Source organism: Lemur catta, chromosome 9 (assembly GCF_020740605.2).
Source record: "Lemur catta isolate mLemCat1 chromosome 9, mLemCat1.pri, whole genome shotgun sequence".
NCBI classification, from domain to species: domain Eukaryota; kingdom Metazoa; phylum Chordata; class Mammalia; order Primates; family Lemuridae; genus Lemur; species Lemur catta.
The window spans coordinates 27,484,464-27,500,924 of NC_059136.1; the positions used below are offsets into that span (position 1 = coordinate 27,484,464).

The 16,461-nt window shown below is 52.2% G+C and overlaps 1 protein-coding gene across 1 annotated transcript in view; it reads left to right on the forward strand.

Annotated features, from left to right (window-relative positions):
- Positions 1-16,461, forward strand: part of COL22A1 (collagen type XXII alpha 1 chain) — a 253,599-nt gene that overhangs the window by 97,242 nt on the left and 139,896 nt on the right. Inside the window, exons 13-16 of the mRNA XM_045561068.1 lie at positions 1,140-1,193; positions 2,243-2,287; positions 3,363-3,416; positions 5,249-5,293. Of these exons, the coding sequence (XP_045417024.1) occupies positions 1,140-1,193; positions 2,243-2,287; positions 3,363-3,416; positions 5,249-5,293 (198 nt within the window). The remainder of the gene's footprint in view (positions 1-1,139; positions 1,194-2,242; positions 2,288-3,362; positions 3,417-5,248; positions 5,294-16,461) is intronic.

Sequence of the window (16,461 nt, forward strand, 5' to 3'; positions counted from 1 at the left end):
CACAGGGCGCCCCCGCAGCAAAGGCGTGTTCAGCCCGATGCCTGTGTGCCGAGATTGAGAACCTTGCCCTGGCCCAACCCCCAACTTCACGCGTGTGATGCCCAGCCCAGAACGTGAGTTAGGGGAGTGTCAGGTGCAGGGACCAGATGTCAGGGCCGTGTCCCCTGATTCTTGGTTCCCAGTACTGAAGAATGCTTACTGGTACCGAGTCGATGGAGCAAGTGAGCAGACTAAGCAGATGCAAGCAAGCGAAGTGCCAAAGTTTATTAAAGCATAGCACGTTCCAGAGAAGGGGCGGGTCAACTCCCGCAAGGGGAGAAGACACTGAGTTTAACAAGATTTCTCCCATTTATAATGATTCCCTAATTCTGTGCTAAGTGGGGGATGGAATACTCATGGTTTTCCTTGGAAAAAGGTGGAGAATTCCCAGAATGGCTAATACTCCCCTATTTTATCCTTGTAAAGGGGTTGCCATGGTATTTGTAAACTGTCATGGCACTGGTGGGTGTGATTTTTTACTATGTTAATGAGGGTAGGTCACTTGATGATACTGTCACCTTACTTTTATGCATGCTCCAAAGACCCTCTTTTGTGGCCTTGGTCATATACCCACTTTATGGCCTTTCTACCTCTTTTTGGTTGGTCAGTCCTTGGAGACTCCCTATTGTAGACCAATATCTGTTCAGTCCTTGGAAGCCTCCTTGACATGTCATCTGTTCCTTCTTAGAAGCCCCTTCTGGTCCATTTGTTCCTCCTATTGTAGACAAAGCATCTCCTAGTGCCATCTGTTTCTCAATGGAAACCTCCTAGACAAAACATCTGTTCCCCTCCTCCTTGTCCCTACCTAACAGGAGGGTGTGGACCAGGGCCGTGCACTCTCAGTAAGGTGCACACAGATCACCTGGGACCCTGCTGAAATGTAGACCCTTATGTAGTAGATTTGGAGTGGAGCCTGGGAATCTGCATTTATCACACTCCCCAAGTGATGTGCAGGCCAGAGGACCACATTTGAAGTAGCAAAGTCTTAGCCACAACTTCCTTCCCTTCCCAGGGCTTTGTTCACTTCACCAGCATTCTGAGAGGCTGTCTAAGATTACTCTTACCCTTTATTAATTGCTGTTCTCTTTCTCTGGTTCTAGGGTTCCCTGGGCCTGCCCGGCCCCCCTGGGAGAGACGGCAGCAAAGGCATGAGAGTGAGTTCTATCCCTGCTGCCCTGGCCCACAAGGCTACACTGGGCTGGCCACCTCCTGGTCACAGCCCTGTGTCCTCGAATGGGGTGTCCATTGCCAGGCCCAGGCCTGTGTGAGGGCTGGTTTGTACCAGGATCTTCCCAGACCCCTGGAGTTCAGCCAAATAGTTATGACAAGACCACAGCAACTGTTTTTACCTGAGCATCACCTGCCTGTCCCTGGAGCGATTTTCTCAGTTAGCAAGCAGCTCTGCACGGTGGTCTTGCTATCCCCAATGGCTAGACTTGGAACCAGCCTCCGGGAAGTGAAGGAGTTGCCCAGGCCCTCAGTTTGTAGCTAGAGTAGTCGGTGAGCCCCAGGCAGTGCTCCATACCCTGCGTGGCTGGCCGACTGCGCTTCCTCTTACTGCAACCCTGGACTCCAGCTCTGCATCCTGCCTGCCTCGGAGCCAGGATGTGCTCCAGCAACCTGAGCAAAGAGTGGCCTCAGCTCAGTGGGTCAATCTGTTCTTCACCAAGAGCCCAAATGGAAATCGTTCTGGGTTCTGGCTGTCTGTTCCCTTCACGGTTTTCAGCGATGTGTGATCAGGCCTCAGTGTGGGAACCTGAGCCGTGAGCGCCCCACAAGGCCATAGCAGTAGCCCTTTGGGGCAGGTCTGAGGGAGGGCCTGAGCCCAGGAGAGAAAGGGGAGTTCCACAAATCCCCAGAGCACGCTCACTCCCCATCCAAGGGCCCAAACCCTTCTCCATGGAGACAGTCATCAACATGACTCCAATGGCCACACTTTGTCCCCGCTCTGCCCAAATCGGATAGTGTTGACTTCCAGCGACAGGAGCGAGTGGGAGTTGAGATCTCACCCTGTGCAGTGCAGGTCTGCTCCTTTGCTTGTAGAAAGAGCGTCTGAGGGGGACCCGGGCCCTGTCACTGGTGGCTGATTACTTTGTTCCTGTGACGAGTTCTGAGCTGTGGGGAATGGAGGCTTTAGGGTGCTCTGGTGTGCCTGGGCCCGTGTCCCTCCACGCTGTGACCATGTGCTGTTTTGTGTGTTCAGGGAGAGCCGGGAGAGCTGGGGCTGCCTGGTGAAGTGGGCATGCGGGTAAGTGTCCTATGAGCCTGGACTTCTCACGTTCCCAGGGGACAAGTCCTAATGCAAAACCGATGACCTTAGGTGCAGAGGAGACGCTTAGTTGGCTCCCTACCTCCCCTTCTCACAGGCCTGCATGCACCTGTGTGTGCCTATATCCACACGTGCATGATTTTCCCTAAATTCTTACCAAAAATAGATCATATTATACTTGGCCTTTTGTGTTTGCCATTTAACAAGAGATTATAGATATCTTTGCACATCAGTACAGATAGGCCCCGCCCATTCTCTTAATCAATGCACTGAAACCTGTGATAGGGGCCCATTGTATTTTATGTAACTGTTGCCCTATTTATGGCCCTGAAGGGTGTTTCCAATTTCGTTTGTTTTCCACTAAAATCAATGAATCAATAAATGTATGCATGTGCTTTTGTGTGTATCTCCCTTGTATACTATATTTTTCTTGCAGTAGGATAGTTCACCAAAATTGAGATACCACTGGCTGAATAAATGTATATTTCTATTAATATTTTAGTAGATTTTAATAGGTATTTACAAATCGGTTGCTCAAAGGTTGTAGCAGTTCACGGACTGGGCAGCAGAGAAGCCTCCAGGCTCTGCAAACTTGTGTTGGGCTCTTTGTTAGGACTCACACGGGCTGTGCTGACCCTGTGGCACAGTGTGAAGCATGAGCCACAGGAATCAGCTGTCATGTTTCAGAAGCTGTGAACATGTCCAGTCCGGAACGAGGGGAAGCCCAGGGACCCTGGGCTAGGGGAAATGGGAAATGTTGCATTTGGCCTCATGACGTCTCAGAGGCACAAGCCGTTAGCTGTTCCTTGAAGCCAAGAGCACCCAGGTGTGAACCGGGCTCCAGCGGGCAGCAGATGGCATGAGCTGTCATAGAGGAGGGACGCAGTGGCCACGGTGTCTGCTGGTGCGACACTGCGCGAGTGGTGCAAGCAGCACTTGATGGGATGACGAGAGGCAGATCGTATCGTGGGACATGGTGATTAGCTGGGCAGCGCCTCCAGCTGGCCTTTTCTTCCTGTCCCCAAACCTCTTCTCTGTGAACGCTCTTCTGCAGGGGCCCCAAGGACCACCTGGATTGCCTGGACCTCCTGGACACGTTGGAGCTCCCGTAAGTGAAGGCGCTTGCCTGGGCAGGGGTTCTGTCCCTTCTCCAGGGATCAGGAACCAGCAAGTCCCTCTGCCTGCATCTAGATAATTAGGGCCCATGTGCACTTATTGAAGTGTTGGCCTCTCTTCTCTCAGGCCAGGAATTCTTAGATGTTGTGGTGCTTAAGAATCCCCTGGAGAACAGGTTTAAGTTCATGGTACTTGGACCCTTTCCCAGATGCTCAAGCAGGGTGGATCTCAGGAACCTGCATTTTCCCAGCACCCCAGGAACTTCTGACACTCAGTCTAAAGAAGTCATTTTACCCACCGGTGCAGTCTGTTCCTGGAAGGGAATGGAGTCTATTGAACTTGAAGCCCTGGGAACAGTGCCAGATGAACAAACAGATATAGTGTATAGGAAGCAAAGTGACTTCTTGGATATCAAACCCTATTCTTGATTCTTACTGAGAAAGATCTGAGATTATCTCCAAATAAAAGAAGCAGTGTAAACAGTCATTTTCAAACAGAGCAGCTTGCATTGCCTTGGGGCCATTGAAGATCTCTGATCCCTGTGTGTATGGCTGAGATATTTAGATGGAATTAAAATGGCAAGGATGTCCAATACCCTGGTCAGCCTGGGTGGTCCTGCAGACCCTCTGTCTTCAGGACAGCTTCTTGTGGCTATGGCCCTGCACTTTTCTCTAGTTCAGAGATGCATGTGTTACTCCTGGAATTGACAAGTAGTGCAGTATCCACCACCTTTGACATCCTTTCCATAGAATGTCCCAGGGTCTCTTCTCCGGGAATGGAGAGGAGAGCGAGGGGACCACACAGGGAGTTCCCGTAGTTAACAGGACAGATTCCTGCCTTTCCAGCAGGGCCCTGCACCTGCAGGCCACTGCCCGGGGGGGCTCTGTGCTTTCATCAGCTTGTGCCAGTGGCCCCAACATCTCACTGTGAAATTTATGCATCTGGGAAGAACAGGGACATTCTACATCTCAGTGTGGGGAAGGATCCTTCAGGCAAAATCTCTGCAACATTCATGCAGTAAACAAGTGGTCGGCACTGTCACTCACTGAGTCCTTTATTCATTCAACAAATATTTATTAGTGCCTACCAGGTGGGGGTGCCGTTCTAGGCTCTGGAGATGCCACACTGAAGGCACTGCCCTTGTGGGGCTTGTGTTCCGCTTGAGGGGGGCAGAAAATGTGAACTCTAGGGCTGAGTGCTGTCAGAGAGATAAAGCGTAGGAAGAAGATAGAGTGACCTTGGGCAGTCAGAATGGGGGTGGGCAGGAGGGGTTGTATTTTTGATCATGCACTCAGGGACCCCCACATCCTGGCTGGCATTCCCACCAGATCTGCACACAGAGGGGCAGGGGCCCATAGCACGGGGGCCGGGTGCTCTAGAGGAAGGTGGGGTGGGTGCAGGGATGGGGCAGTGGCTTAAAATAGCCAGAATCTCTGAGTCGGTGTTGAGGCCTCTTCCTGGGATCCATGGTCATGAGGAATCACAGCCTCCGGGTGGCAGTGGGAACTGACTCCGAAGACACATTTCTGCCCTTGACCAGGTGAGCTCAGGAGTGAGGCTGAGTCCTAGTCTGTAGCCGTGAGGACCTAGATAGCCCAGGTCAGGTGGCAAACCTCCTGAGCTCACCTGTCACTCTGGGAGTGGCCCAGGCCCAGCCCATGTGGCGGCCGCGGTGGTGTTAGACTACATAAGGAGATGGCGTCCTCACTGCCCCCATCCCATGCACCCTGGGCTGGAAGCTGCCAGTTTCTCCACGAGCTTCCCACGGTGAGCACAGAGAAGCCTGACTGCGCTGTTGGGTGACTGCTCTTTCTTTTCCTCCAGGGTCTCCAAGGAGAACGAGGTGAAAAGGGGACTCGAGGAGAAAAGGTATTTACAGTCCATGCCAATTGATCTAAATAGCTTCCATAGAATAGAGGGGGCGAGTGCCTGGGACCGTCCACTCCACTCTGTGTATGTGTGTGTGCACATGCATGTGTGGCAGGAAGGGCTGGTGCAGGCAGTGTGTTAATTTCCTACCCTAAATGTAAATCTCTCAGGAAGGCCATGGCCTTGGTACCTGGTACCTGCAAGCATCAAAATCCTTTCCACTAAGGCAGAGTTGAGGGTTTCCCGACCAGACAGGCTTTACAAGAGCCCTGGACTGGGGCATCAGAGGTCCTAGCGGCTGCCATGGAGGACCCATCTCTCTTACTTGGCAAGTTACATAACTTCTCTGCTCTCAACCAAAAGGGTGGGTTACTGGTGACAGGGGTGGCATTGGTGCCTGGTGTCTGAACCTCATTCTACATGTGCTATCAACTGGCCTGTGCTCAGGCCCTTAACTGTAGGTCACCATGGTGACCATATCTAGGCTGGTCCTGGCTGGTGCTTCTTCGTTGCCATGCTGTCAGGTGACAATGAGAGAATTCTCAGTTCCGGTTCTACCATGTGTACTAATGTCATAGATTGCTCAAGGTTCAACTGGGTGGGAACCAAGCACTGCAAATCCCACCCACGCCCCTTCCCAAACAGCATCTGGTGCTGAATTCTCAGTCTTCTCTTCCAAGCCTGCTCATTGAGTTCCTCAAGATCCAAGGCAAAGAGTCCCGGAAACTGGGGCTGAACTCTCTTGCCCTAAGCTATGTTCCAGACACTTCATCAGGGTCTACCACATTCTCTCTTCTCACAGTACGTGTTTCTCTAGTTTTATAACAATTTATTTTTTATTATTAATTTAATTTATTTTTATATATTTGAAAAATATGAAAAATAGCCTGTCAGCCTACCATTCTGATACAAGCCCAGTTGGAACATTTTCCATAGGATGTACTCTCATAGATCTGATGTCTTCTCACACCGTCACATGTAATATATTCACTTGTGTCTCCTGTTTGTGGTTCTGACGTGCAGTGATTTCTCCATGTGGCTGTAGAGTTTTTAGAACTTTATTTAAATGGCTACACAATGTTCAGTCGAGTGAATAAAACCATAACTTATGTGCTCATTCCCCTGGTGTTGATCATTTAGGGCTGTTTCCAGTTTTTCACTATTAAAAATAACACTTTGGTAGACAGTTTTAAACCTATAGCTTTATTTATTTATTTGTTGTCAAATTTATGATGATTTCCTCAGGCTGCTTTCCCAGAAGTGAAATTACCAGTCAAAGAAAATGAACCTGTTTGTGGCTCTGAAAGCACATTGCCGTGTTCTTTCCAAAAGGTTCTTTATAATTAAGGGAGGCAGGGATTAGCATCGTGCCCCAGCTCAGACTCCAAAACATGGTTTTTGTTTGTTTTGAATATTAAATTTTAATCATTTCAACTTTAATAAGCAAAACTCTTACCCCCTGGTCATTAGGATTTGCATTTCTTGGTTCTTTTGAGAGTTTAAACACGTTTCTATGTATTTGTTTACCGGTTAGAACTCCTCTCTGCGGGTCTCTGTTCCCTGAAAGTGGCATTTTTAATAACTGAGCATCTGGGTGCATGGAGGCGGGGGTTGCTGGGCATTCGAGCGAGCAGGGGTCTGATTTGCACACCCTGTGCAGCAGTGAGCAAGGTTTGGGGACCTGGCCCTGCAGCAGTGCCGGGCTGTAGAAGGAAGAGGGAAGTCCCGGCTGCACATCCCAAGTGTGTGGTTGGCTCCACAGAGATTCAGGCTAAAGGCCCAGGCCTGTGGGGTCCACATACTGGCTGTCACCTGAGGGTACAGTCACAGGTACCTGGCCAGGGGCCTGGAACAGACCTCCAGGCATTCGGTCTCCCCTCGGTACCCACAGAGTGCCTATTTCAGGGCAGGTCCAGGGAAGACTGAGGCACAGGCCCTGCTGCCAAGGTCCCCAGAGTTTAGTGGGCAAGACAGATGTTTATGAAGTCAGCTGAGTGCATGGCTGCAGGTGTACAGTGCTTAATGTAGTAGAGCTTGGAACATAGGTGCCCCCTGGTAAGCACTTGCAATATCAATAAATGAGTAAGAGATGACTCCGTACAATCACATGGCCTAAGACCAGATCCCCTCTAGGAAGGACAGCTGGTGAATTGAAGGTGTAGAACCAACCAACACAAAGGACAGTAGCGTGTGCAGAGCCAGATGCTGTCAAGACAAGAAACGGCTATACTTGGAGGGATACAGACCCCCAGGACCCGGGCATCAGACCCAGAGCCAGGACCAACGTGGGGCCTCAGGGGGCAGAAGCCCAGGAGTCCCGATGAGCCAGGGACAGTGCCTCCCTCAGACGGAGGGCCACGGCCATGGCTTCTCCATGTGCTCGAGGCCTGGGGCTAGGCTGAGACTGTCCTGGGCAGTGTCACAGGGTCCACAGGTAGAGCTCATGGAGGTCATTCCAGGGCCCCGAGGGGCCTGCTCACAGGGGCTCTGGTTGGCCTCGTCTGGGGTCAGTGTCCCCACGTGTCCCAGGGGTCCAGGTGATGTGGGTTCACATCACACAGCACTGATCTGAAATGTGGAAAGGAAATTAAATAAGAAGAAGCCTCCTCCTTGCTGGGTCTCAGTTCTGCTTGCGTCGAGAGGCTCCCTCTGTGCCCGTTGGTCCAGCACCATGGTGTCTTGTGCCTCATGAAAGAATATTGACGAAAGCCTACAAAATTCAAAAACTATGTTTTAGGTGCTTAGCTTTTTTAATATTCTATAAAAGATCCACAAAAGTATATGCATAGTCCCTCACCCAAGAAGCCTATAGTCTAACTAAGAATGTATGAAAAGCTAAATTGATTTATTGATACATTCATTCATTCGTCTACTCATTCCTTCAGTCATGTCTCCCACCACCCAGCTAGGCAGCCACAGTGTCTGCATGAACCTTTTTAGCTCTTTGTTTATGCTTCACACGCTAGGAAGTCCCTCTGTGTTTCCAGAACCCCTACAGTTTTCACCCCAATTGCCTCAGTCACTTGCATGGCATTTATATGTCTTTCACTCCCCTGCATCACACATACAGGTCCTTAACTCTTTGGGCACAGTCCCTTACTCATCCCTGGGCCTTCCCTGCTACAGGTGGGACCTGAAGCAAAGCCCACGGTCGGTTCTCACCTGTTCACACGTCGGGGTGTGCTGGGCACCAGGTGAGAGGCGATGCAGGAACCAAGATCGCATCCAGCTTGCAGAGGGCCTTAAATAACAGGGGTATGAATGTGGACTTTTTGGAGGTGTGTGGGGTGGGTTAAGACAACATAGTTTGGAGCTCAGTCTTAGACGAAGCCCAGGAACAGATAAAAGAACCGGCCGGAAGCTGCCCGGGCCATACCGCGTGAGCTAGGAACTCACAGAGAGACAGCATCCACCACGGGCTCGGGGCAGGAGCACGACTCCATCTGAAAGGTGGTCTTGAAACTTCCTGGCTGCTGTGGCTTCAGCCGAGCCTCTTAGGAATGGTGAGATTGGCTTCCCAGAGAGGTTAGGACTGAGTGAGCAGCCGGTGCCCCCCGCTAGGCCTTGTGGGGCCAGCTCTGCCGCTGACAAGCTGAGACAGCCACGTGGGCTGCGGGGCCTCTGTCTTCTTCTGTGGAGGGGAAATATCAATGTTTTCTCCGAAGCTCTTTGGAATATCGGACGACATAGGGGAAGCAAAGTGTCCAGCACATCACTGACATAGTCACAAATATTTATCTCCTCTTCCTACTTTGTTCATGAGAAATGCAGCCTGTACACATACGGTGCTTTGTTCTTGCCAAAACAAAGCACTGCTTTGAAGCAACAGCCTTTTCCCGGGTAGCCTTGGGCAGCTTTTCCAGCGAGCTTTTGAAGTCTTGTGTTTAGGCTTTTCTCCAGTCAAGAAATGCTGCATTTCTATCAAAATCCTAAGTTATCAGCTCTTGAAAGGACTACAGAGAAACCTGGAGGCCACTCCTTATTGTACAGAGGGGGACACAGAGCAAAGAGGCGATGTGTTTCTTGACGCCGTGTGGCCTGCTCTAAGGACAGTGGGTGCCAGAAACTCTATACCCCCCCCCCCGTCAGGCTCCCCCGTGGCATGCTGGGCCTGAAGTGTGGCCACAAGTGCACAATGAGGGCTGCTTCCCCCGAACTGTCTCTTTGGGTTGGCCCACAGCCCTTCCCCCTGCAGGAGCCACTTTTGGGGGAAGCTCAGGAAGTAGATGGAGGGCCACCTCCAGGTGAGACCTGGGTAGGGGGGGAAGGTCAGCAGGGACCCCTCGAGCCTGCACCAGGCAGCACAGTCGTGGCGTGGATGGGGCTGCACCGTGGCTTTGGAGCCTGCACTGAATTTCAGCTCTGGGCTCTGTAAGCAGCGTGACCTTTGGAGAGTTATTTGACCTCTCTGAGTCTCGGATTTTCTCAGTGCAGAGAGTAATTTTGTCTACTGCGTAAGGTACGATGAGGATGAAATGCGTTAATATTCATAAAAAGCTTAGGGCAGTGTTGGGCAGCATGTACTATACATATAGGGGTTGGGAGGAGACAGAGAGACAGAGACAGAGAAGGGGCCGAGTGTGAGCCTAAGCTCAGCTTTGGGCGTGCCTCCTGACCCCTTGCTGATGTGCTGGGTGACTCAGAGGGGGGCTGGTCTCCTCTCTGCACCTCCATTTCCCCATCTGTCAGGCAAGGCACCTGGGCTGCATGATGCCTTTTCAGTTCTTGGTGACTTCTTATGACAGGTTATTTTCTCAAGAACCTCTCCTATTTATTCTATCAGCAAGGATAAAATTTCCATCTTCCCTCGAGAAAGGCCCTTCCGGCTGCCTGGCTGTGCCTAGCACTGCCTTAGCAGAGAGCAACGCAGCCCAGCCCCGGTGGCCTCAGGGCAGGACGTGCTCTGTAAAGCCAGGAGACAGACTTTCCTTTGGGGGTTTTCCAGAAGATGTCTCTGCAGGCACGGCGAGGTGACCGATGGCTTTGTAGATGTGAGGAGGTCCTGGTGATGGAGGGACAACTAGACCTGCATGGTTGCCTAGGGGCTTCTGGGCTCAGGGTGGTCAGCAGACTGTGATGTGCATGTAGCTGGGCAGACAGAGGCCACTCATGAAAGGGGCCAGGCGCTGGGTGCTGTGCCCCAGTTGTACCTGGAAACCACGTCTCCCCGACACCGCTGGGTGCCTGTGAACATTCGAGCTCCTAAGGCTCCCCAGGTGCCCTGACCTGGCTGGGGATAGGGAAGCTCAGGGCAAGGTGGCCTTAGTGACCTGGGAAGAGCCCTGGCCTTGGAGTTGGAAGAACGAGATTCTCACCCTGGCTGAGCCTCCACCAGCTCTGGAACCTCAGACAAGCTTTTAACCTCTCTGGCCTCTGTGTCATTATTTAGCATTTAGGGGTGATAAAGCCATCTCAGCAGGTGGCTGGGGGTATCAAAAGATCTGTGAGAGCACGTATGGCCTTCGCGGCTGCCAGGTGTTCCCTGAGTGTTTAACAAAAGGGAACTGGCATTTTGAAGGGACTAATCCATCCTGTGGACACGGGCACACCTCTGTCTCTTCCATTTGGACCTCTCACTCTGCCTTACAAGATGTCATCGATAAGTCTGTCACCCCCAACTGGTGTTGTCCACTGGTCTCACTGTGATAAGTACGTGTTGGGTGCCCAGATGTGCTGGCTGCGTAGAGATGCACACATTCACTCATGTATTTGGTCAACCTTTTGGAGCAACCACCCAGCCACTTGAGACCTCAGGTGCCAAGGACCTGAGTGCCCTGCAGGACTCATCCCCTGGCAGCTCTAGGATGGGCTGCTCTGAGAACTGGACGGGGGTAGCAACTGCACCCGAAGGACCAGACAGCCCAGTGGGTGGAGGACCCTGGGAACGGGCGTCGTTGGCTTGGAGGTGTCAGACAGGGAAGCCAGGGTGACTGTCCACTCCTGACTGCCATCTTCACCCCTCCCAGGGGGACTGGGCTCCTCCCCGACCGCAGGGTGAGGATGTGATCCCCTTACTGGGTGAGCACAGTGACATAACCGGGTGGGTAGGAACTCCCTGAAGACAGAACTCGTCTTCACTCGTCTTCATATCCTGAGGCCACATTAGTTGGTCTGAGTGCAGCAAATGGTCGCCATGTGCTTCTGTTTTGACTGTTGAACTGTTGAAGCGGAATCCACCAGTGCAGCGCACGTGTTCATTCATTCGGGAGCATCGCTGAGTGCCCGGTCCTGTGGGGGCCATGAGAGAAAGCAGACGAGGGCCTGGCCCCTGACAACTCACAGCCTAATGGAGAAGGGAAGCCGTGCGCAGTGCAGGACAGAGCGAGCCTATGTGTCATGGCGAGGAAGAGCTTGGGGGTAACTGGATTCCAGAAGGAGAAACCGCTCTGGATGGGGCTGGGGGGCAGGAGGCATGAGAGTCTTCATGGAGTCTCCCTGAGTCGGCTGTAATGGCGTTATCTCCCATGGGACCAGGCATTTTACCTGTGCTACCTCACGAATTCTGACCAAAAAGCAAACAAATGAAAGGTGAGCCAAGCACTTTAAATATTTCTATTTGATAATCGAGGCCATCATGGTTGAGAGGCATTGGAGTTCTTGTCGGAGGAGCCCTTCCCAGTGCTCTGTGCCATCTCCCAACGAGGGTGGGCAGAGAGAACGGAAGGTGGGCTTTCTGCACAGAGGCGGGCAGGGGCAAGAGTGTGCTCTGGTGACAAAGAGCAGTGGATGTGAGTGCACTTGTGCCAGGCAGGAAGAAGGACACGGGTGGTGCTGTACCCAGGCTGAGGGGTCAGGACGAGGTCCCGCAGGCGGTGCCAGCCTTCCAGTCTGGGGAAGCAGGGACGCCCGGGGCCGGATCCAACGATGACCCCTTTGGTCATGGAAAGGCGATGGATTGGAGCAGTGATGCAGGCTGAGGGCTAGGAGGCTGCAGGGGGCCCTGACGCAGGACAGAGTGAGGTGGACCAGGCCTGAGAGAGCAGCAGAGGAACACTAGGCTGTCCCGTGTCACTGAAGTCCCCAGGGAAGGCTGCAGCTGAAGTCTGGGGACAACTCACATTCAGCTCTGGGGATGGTTAGATATTCCACCAATTTGATATGAGCTTTTCCTTGCATGTGAGGGAGAAGGGGAAGAAACACATCACATGTCTCTCTCCCATGTTAAACGTGTGTATCAACATCCAGATTTCAGAATCCTCCAGAATGGGCGGCCTGGATGCGAGAGGCCAGGCTTTGAGTGGAGCGCGCGCGCCCTCTGCTGTCAGAGCCTTGGAACTGCGGCCATGGCTTTAGCAGGGGCGAGACAGATGCCCAATCCTCCCCTCTGGAGCTGTCTGAACTGGAGGATGCAGTTGGTCTCCTAGACTCAGTTTTCTTTGCTGAAAATGGGAACACTACATCATATGATTGTTGTAAATTTTAAATGAAATAGTGCCTGTTTCAACACCTGGTTCTCAGAAGAACAAAGGTTGAGTCCCTTTAATTTGTGTAAACGTGCACTTCCCCATCAATTAAACGATATTTGAATCAGAGATCTTAGGGTTCTTGTAATGCAGCTGCATTTTTCCTTACATCTCATCCTCTCAACCCAGTGAGGAAATGGAGACCCAGAGGCGGGTGGTTTCTCTGCCTGCAGCAGCTGGTTGTCCAGAGAGTCAGGATTAGAACCTAGGCTCTCTCCATCCGCATCACTCTCCCGGTCCCTTCTGTCCCCCAGCGCACATCCCACCCTCCATGCCATTCCCTCTTTCAACTGATTTACTGTTCTATCCCCCACCTTGTTCCATACACTTTGTTTTGCTTAACTAATTTTAATATATGCTTTCCCTGTGCCAGGCATTGTTGAAAGCTTTTTACATAGATTAGCTCACTTAACCTCACAGTAGTTTTATCGGGTAAATATCATGCTTCCTGCTTGTAGGCGGGGAAACTGAGTCCCAGAGCTGCTGAGGAGTTGGTCCAAGATCCTGCAGGTTGAGTGTGGGAGAGCTCGGGTCTGGGCCTGCAGCTGGCTCCAGCCCACCCGCCAGCCCCGGCCCCGCTCTCAGTCCATGCGGCAGCTGCATGAGCCCTGGTCGTGGTTGTGCCTGGGTGGCCAGTGCAGTGGTGGCAGAAAGCCCCAGAACCCAGGTGACAGCAGCTCTGTAGGCAGAGCCCTCAGGCGGGGAGTGGCCCTCCAGGGTGGCTCAGGCCGACCCTGCCCTCCCGCTCCACTCACCGCCCAGCGGCTGCCGGGGATTTCAGTTTGAGACCCTGCTGTGTGCTGTCCCTCCTGTCTCTCCCTGTCCCTGCCTGAGTCTGTCTCTCTCTCAGATTCTCTCTCTGTCCTGTTTGCCGCTCTCTGTGTCTGTCTTTCTCTCTCTGTCCCTGTCTGTCTGTTTCTCTCTATCTCTGTCTCTCTGTCCTTGTCTCTGTCTCTGTTTCTCTCTGTCTCTCCCTGTCTCTGTCTCCCTCTAACTCTCTCTGTCTCTCTTTGTTTCTGTCTTTTTCTCTCTCTGTCTCTCTATCTCTGTTCCTATCTCTGTCTCTTTCTATCTCTATATCTCTCTCTGTCTCTATCTCTCCCTGTCTCTGTCTCTCTCTGTCTCTGTCTCTCCCTGTCTCTTTCTATCTCTGTATCTGTCTCTGTCTTTATCTCTCCCTGTCTTTCTCTGTCTCTGTCTCTGTCCCCGTCTCTGTCTATCTCTCCCTGTCCCCCTGGCTCACTTCCTGCCCTCTTCTATCCTCTAATGCTCATCCCTCTGGCTCCTGCTCTTGGTGCCCATCTGCCAGCCCTGCAGCCACGGGCCTCCTGGCTCTTTTCTCTGTGCTGACTGGTATAGGCAGTATAGACTGCCGGTGCCATGTCCAGCCAGGCCCTCTCTGTGTACCTGCAGCTGTCCCGAGTTGCAGCTGGGAGAGATCTTGGCCCCAGGCTTCGCTCATCTTGGTCTGCAGGAGGAAGGCAGCAGGAACTGGGATGCAGACAGAGCCCTCTGCTTCAAGGCAGAGCTTACACGCACAGCTGGTCGGTACACTTCTGTTTGCTCTGAGCCCTGTGGAAGTGCCAGGTTCCAGGGTGATATTTAGGAGGGTAGCCTACTGCCCTCCTACCGTGGACAAGGTGCACCCCTGAGGCTGTCCCTGTCCTCACTTATCAGTAGGAGGGTTAGATTCTGTGGGTCCTGAGACCTGGACCAACTCAACCACTTTGGGAACCCAAGGGACAGCCCCGTATGTTCTGCCAGGGGCTCTCCCCAGACCCTGCGGGGCAGTTGAAATGGACCAAGGATTAAGGGTAAGGAGGGCCATTCTGGGCCAGTGCTAGTATGCCCAGTTGCGGTTAAGTGGCTTCCCTTCCCCGGGCCTCAGTTTCCCCACCTGATTTTGGCCCTCAGGCCTGCCAACCTCACAGAACTTGGAGGAGAAGATGTGGCCGCAGATGTGGAATTGCTTGACAGGGAGACAGACACAGGCCACTCTCCTCCCGTGAGTCCAAATCTCATTTGATGAAAGCAGTGCTTGAAAGCAGAAATGTGCACATCGTGTTCCAGAATTTGTAAACAACTTCTGAGAGACAGAAAACCTGACGTCTACATAGCTGCAAGATGGGGGACTACAAACCAAACTTCAGAGCTGAGAGAGGTGCTGGACAACCCCAAGTTCAAATCAATGATTGTGGGGGCGGGGGTTAAAATGGGCAGTCAGCAATGACTTTGAGGCCCTGCACGGGGGAAGCAGAGTCAGGCAGCCTGTCCCCTGCTTGAACTGGGCGGTGGGAAGACAGTGTTTGTCCCCAGACTAAAGGAGAGAACCAGGTCACTGGTAATCTCTAGAAGGAATAGGAACACCTGCACAAAGAAGAAAAAATACTGCTGCACCCCCAGGCAAGGTCCCCCCTGCCCAGCCCTGCTGTCACCAGAGGTGGGCTGCAGAAAACACAATGGACGTGTGCAGGCAGATCACCTGGGACACACACCGAGCATAGCAACGGTGAGCAGAAAAACAATCTTCAACCACGTCGAGAGAAGCAACATCCTAAAAGAAAGGCACTGACATTAAAAAGAAAAAGAAGAGAAAACAGAAAGAACAACTTGAGAAATAAAGTTACAGACAAATTACATTTCAAATAATTTTTATGTGTAATCTTCTGGTCATTCAGTAAATGGCACCTGGGATCACTCTGGGAGGCTGGCTGGGTGCTGGGGACACAAGGATGAAGGAATGAGCACACTGCACGTCCTTATGTGAGTGAGGATGACAAACGTGATCTGAAATGCAAGTTGAATTACAGGAAGTGAGGCGAGTGGAGGTGAGGCCACACCAGAAAAGAATATGGCGCTGATTTAAATTAAAAAGTCAAGGGGGTGACATTCAAGCTGAGCCCTGAAAGGTGCCGAGAGGCCAGCAGAGGGGACATGGGGCGTAGCACGTGGAGGCAGGAAAGAAAGTGCTGGACCTGGGGACTCCGAGGAGGGAGCCGCGCTGCGGGGCTGCCCTGCGAGAGCTATTCCTATTGGCACAAACCTACCTGGGGAGCACCTGCCTTTGTCCCCCCACTGAGTTCCTGCAGCCACCTGGGTGCAGGAGGCCAGCTGAGCACACCAGACACTGAGTCAACCTGTGAGGAGAACACAGGGATGTCTGTGGGTGCAGCTGGGAGAACATGGGTGCTTCTGCCTGCCTGTCATGGCAGGTGTTTTAGACATGTCACTTCATCACTTCGCCATAGGTGCCTGCTGAAGGGGAGATATCCTGGTACACAGAACAGTCTCAGAGAGGTGAAGTGACTTGCCCAAGATCCCACAGCTAGTAAGAGATTCGGCCCAGCTCCGTCCTGGTGTAAGCAGGTGGATATGCCGGTGGCGGCCTACTCTTAGCCAACAGTGAACTCGTGGGTCTGTTCCAAGCACTGGGAGCATAGTGGATGCTCACACGTACTGACTGCATAAATGAATGATACATAAACTTCATTACAAACTTCACTCGTCCATTGTTTCTCCTCCATAAAGACCCATGAGATGAAGGCACTGTGTGGCTCACAAAAGGCACGTGGCCATCCCTTAGTCACTGATTTGAAAAATGAAAAGCAAAGGTTAAAATCAGGTTTCTTTGACCTTTGACCCAGGTTCCTTGGCCCCCACCGTCCATCCACTGTAGGGCTGCTGTGTGTGTGTGTCCGGCTCTCC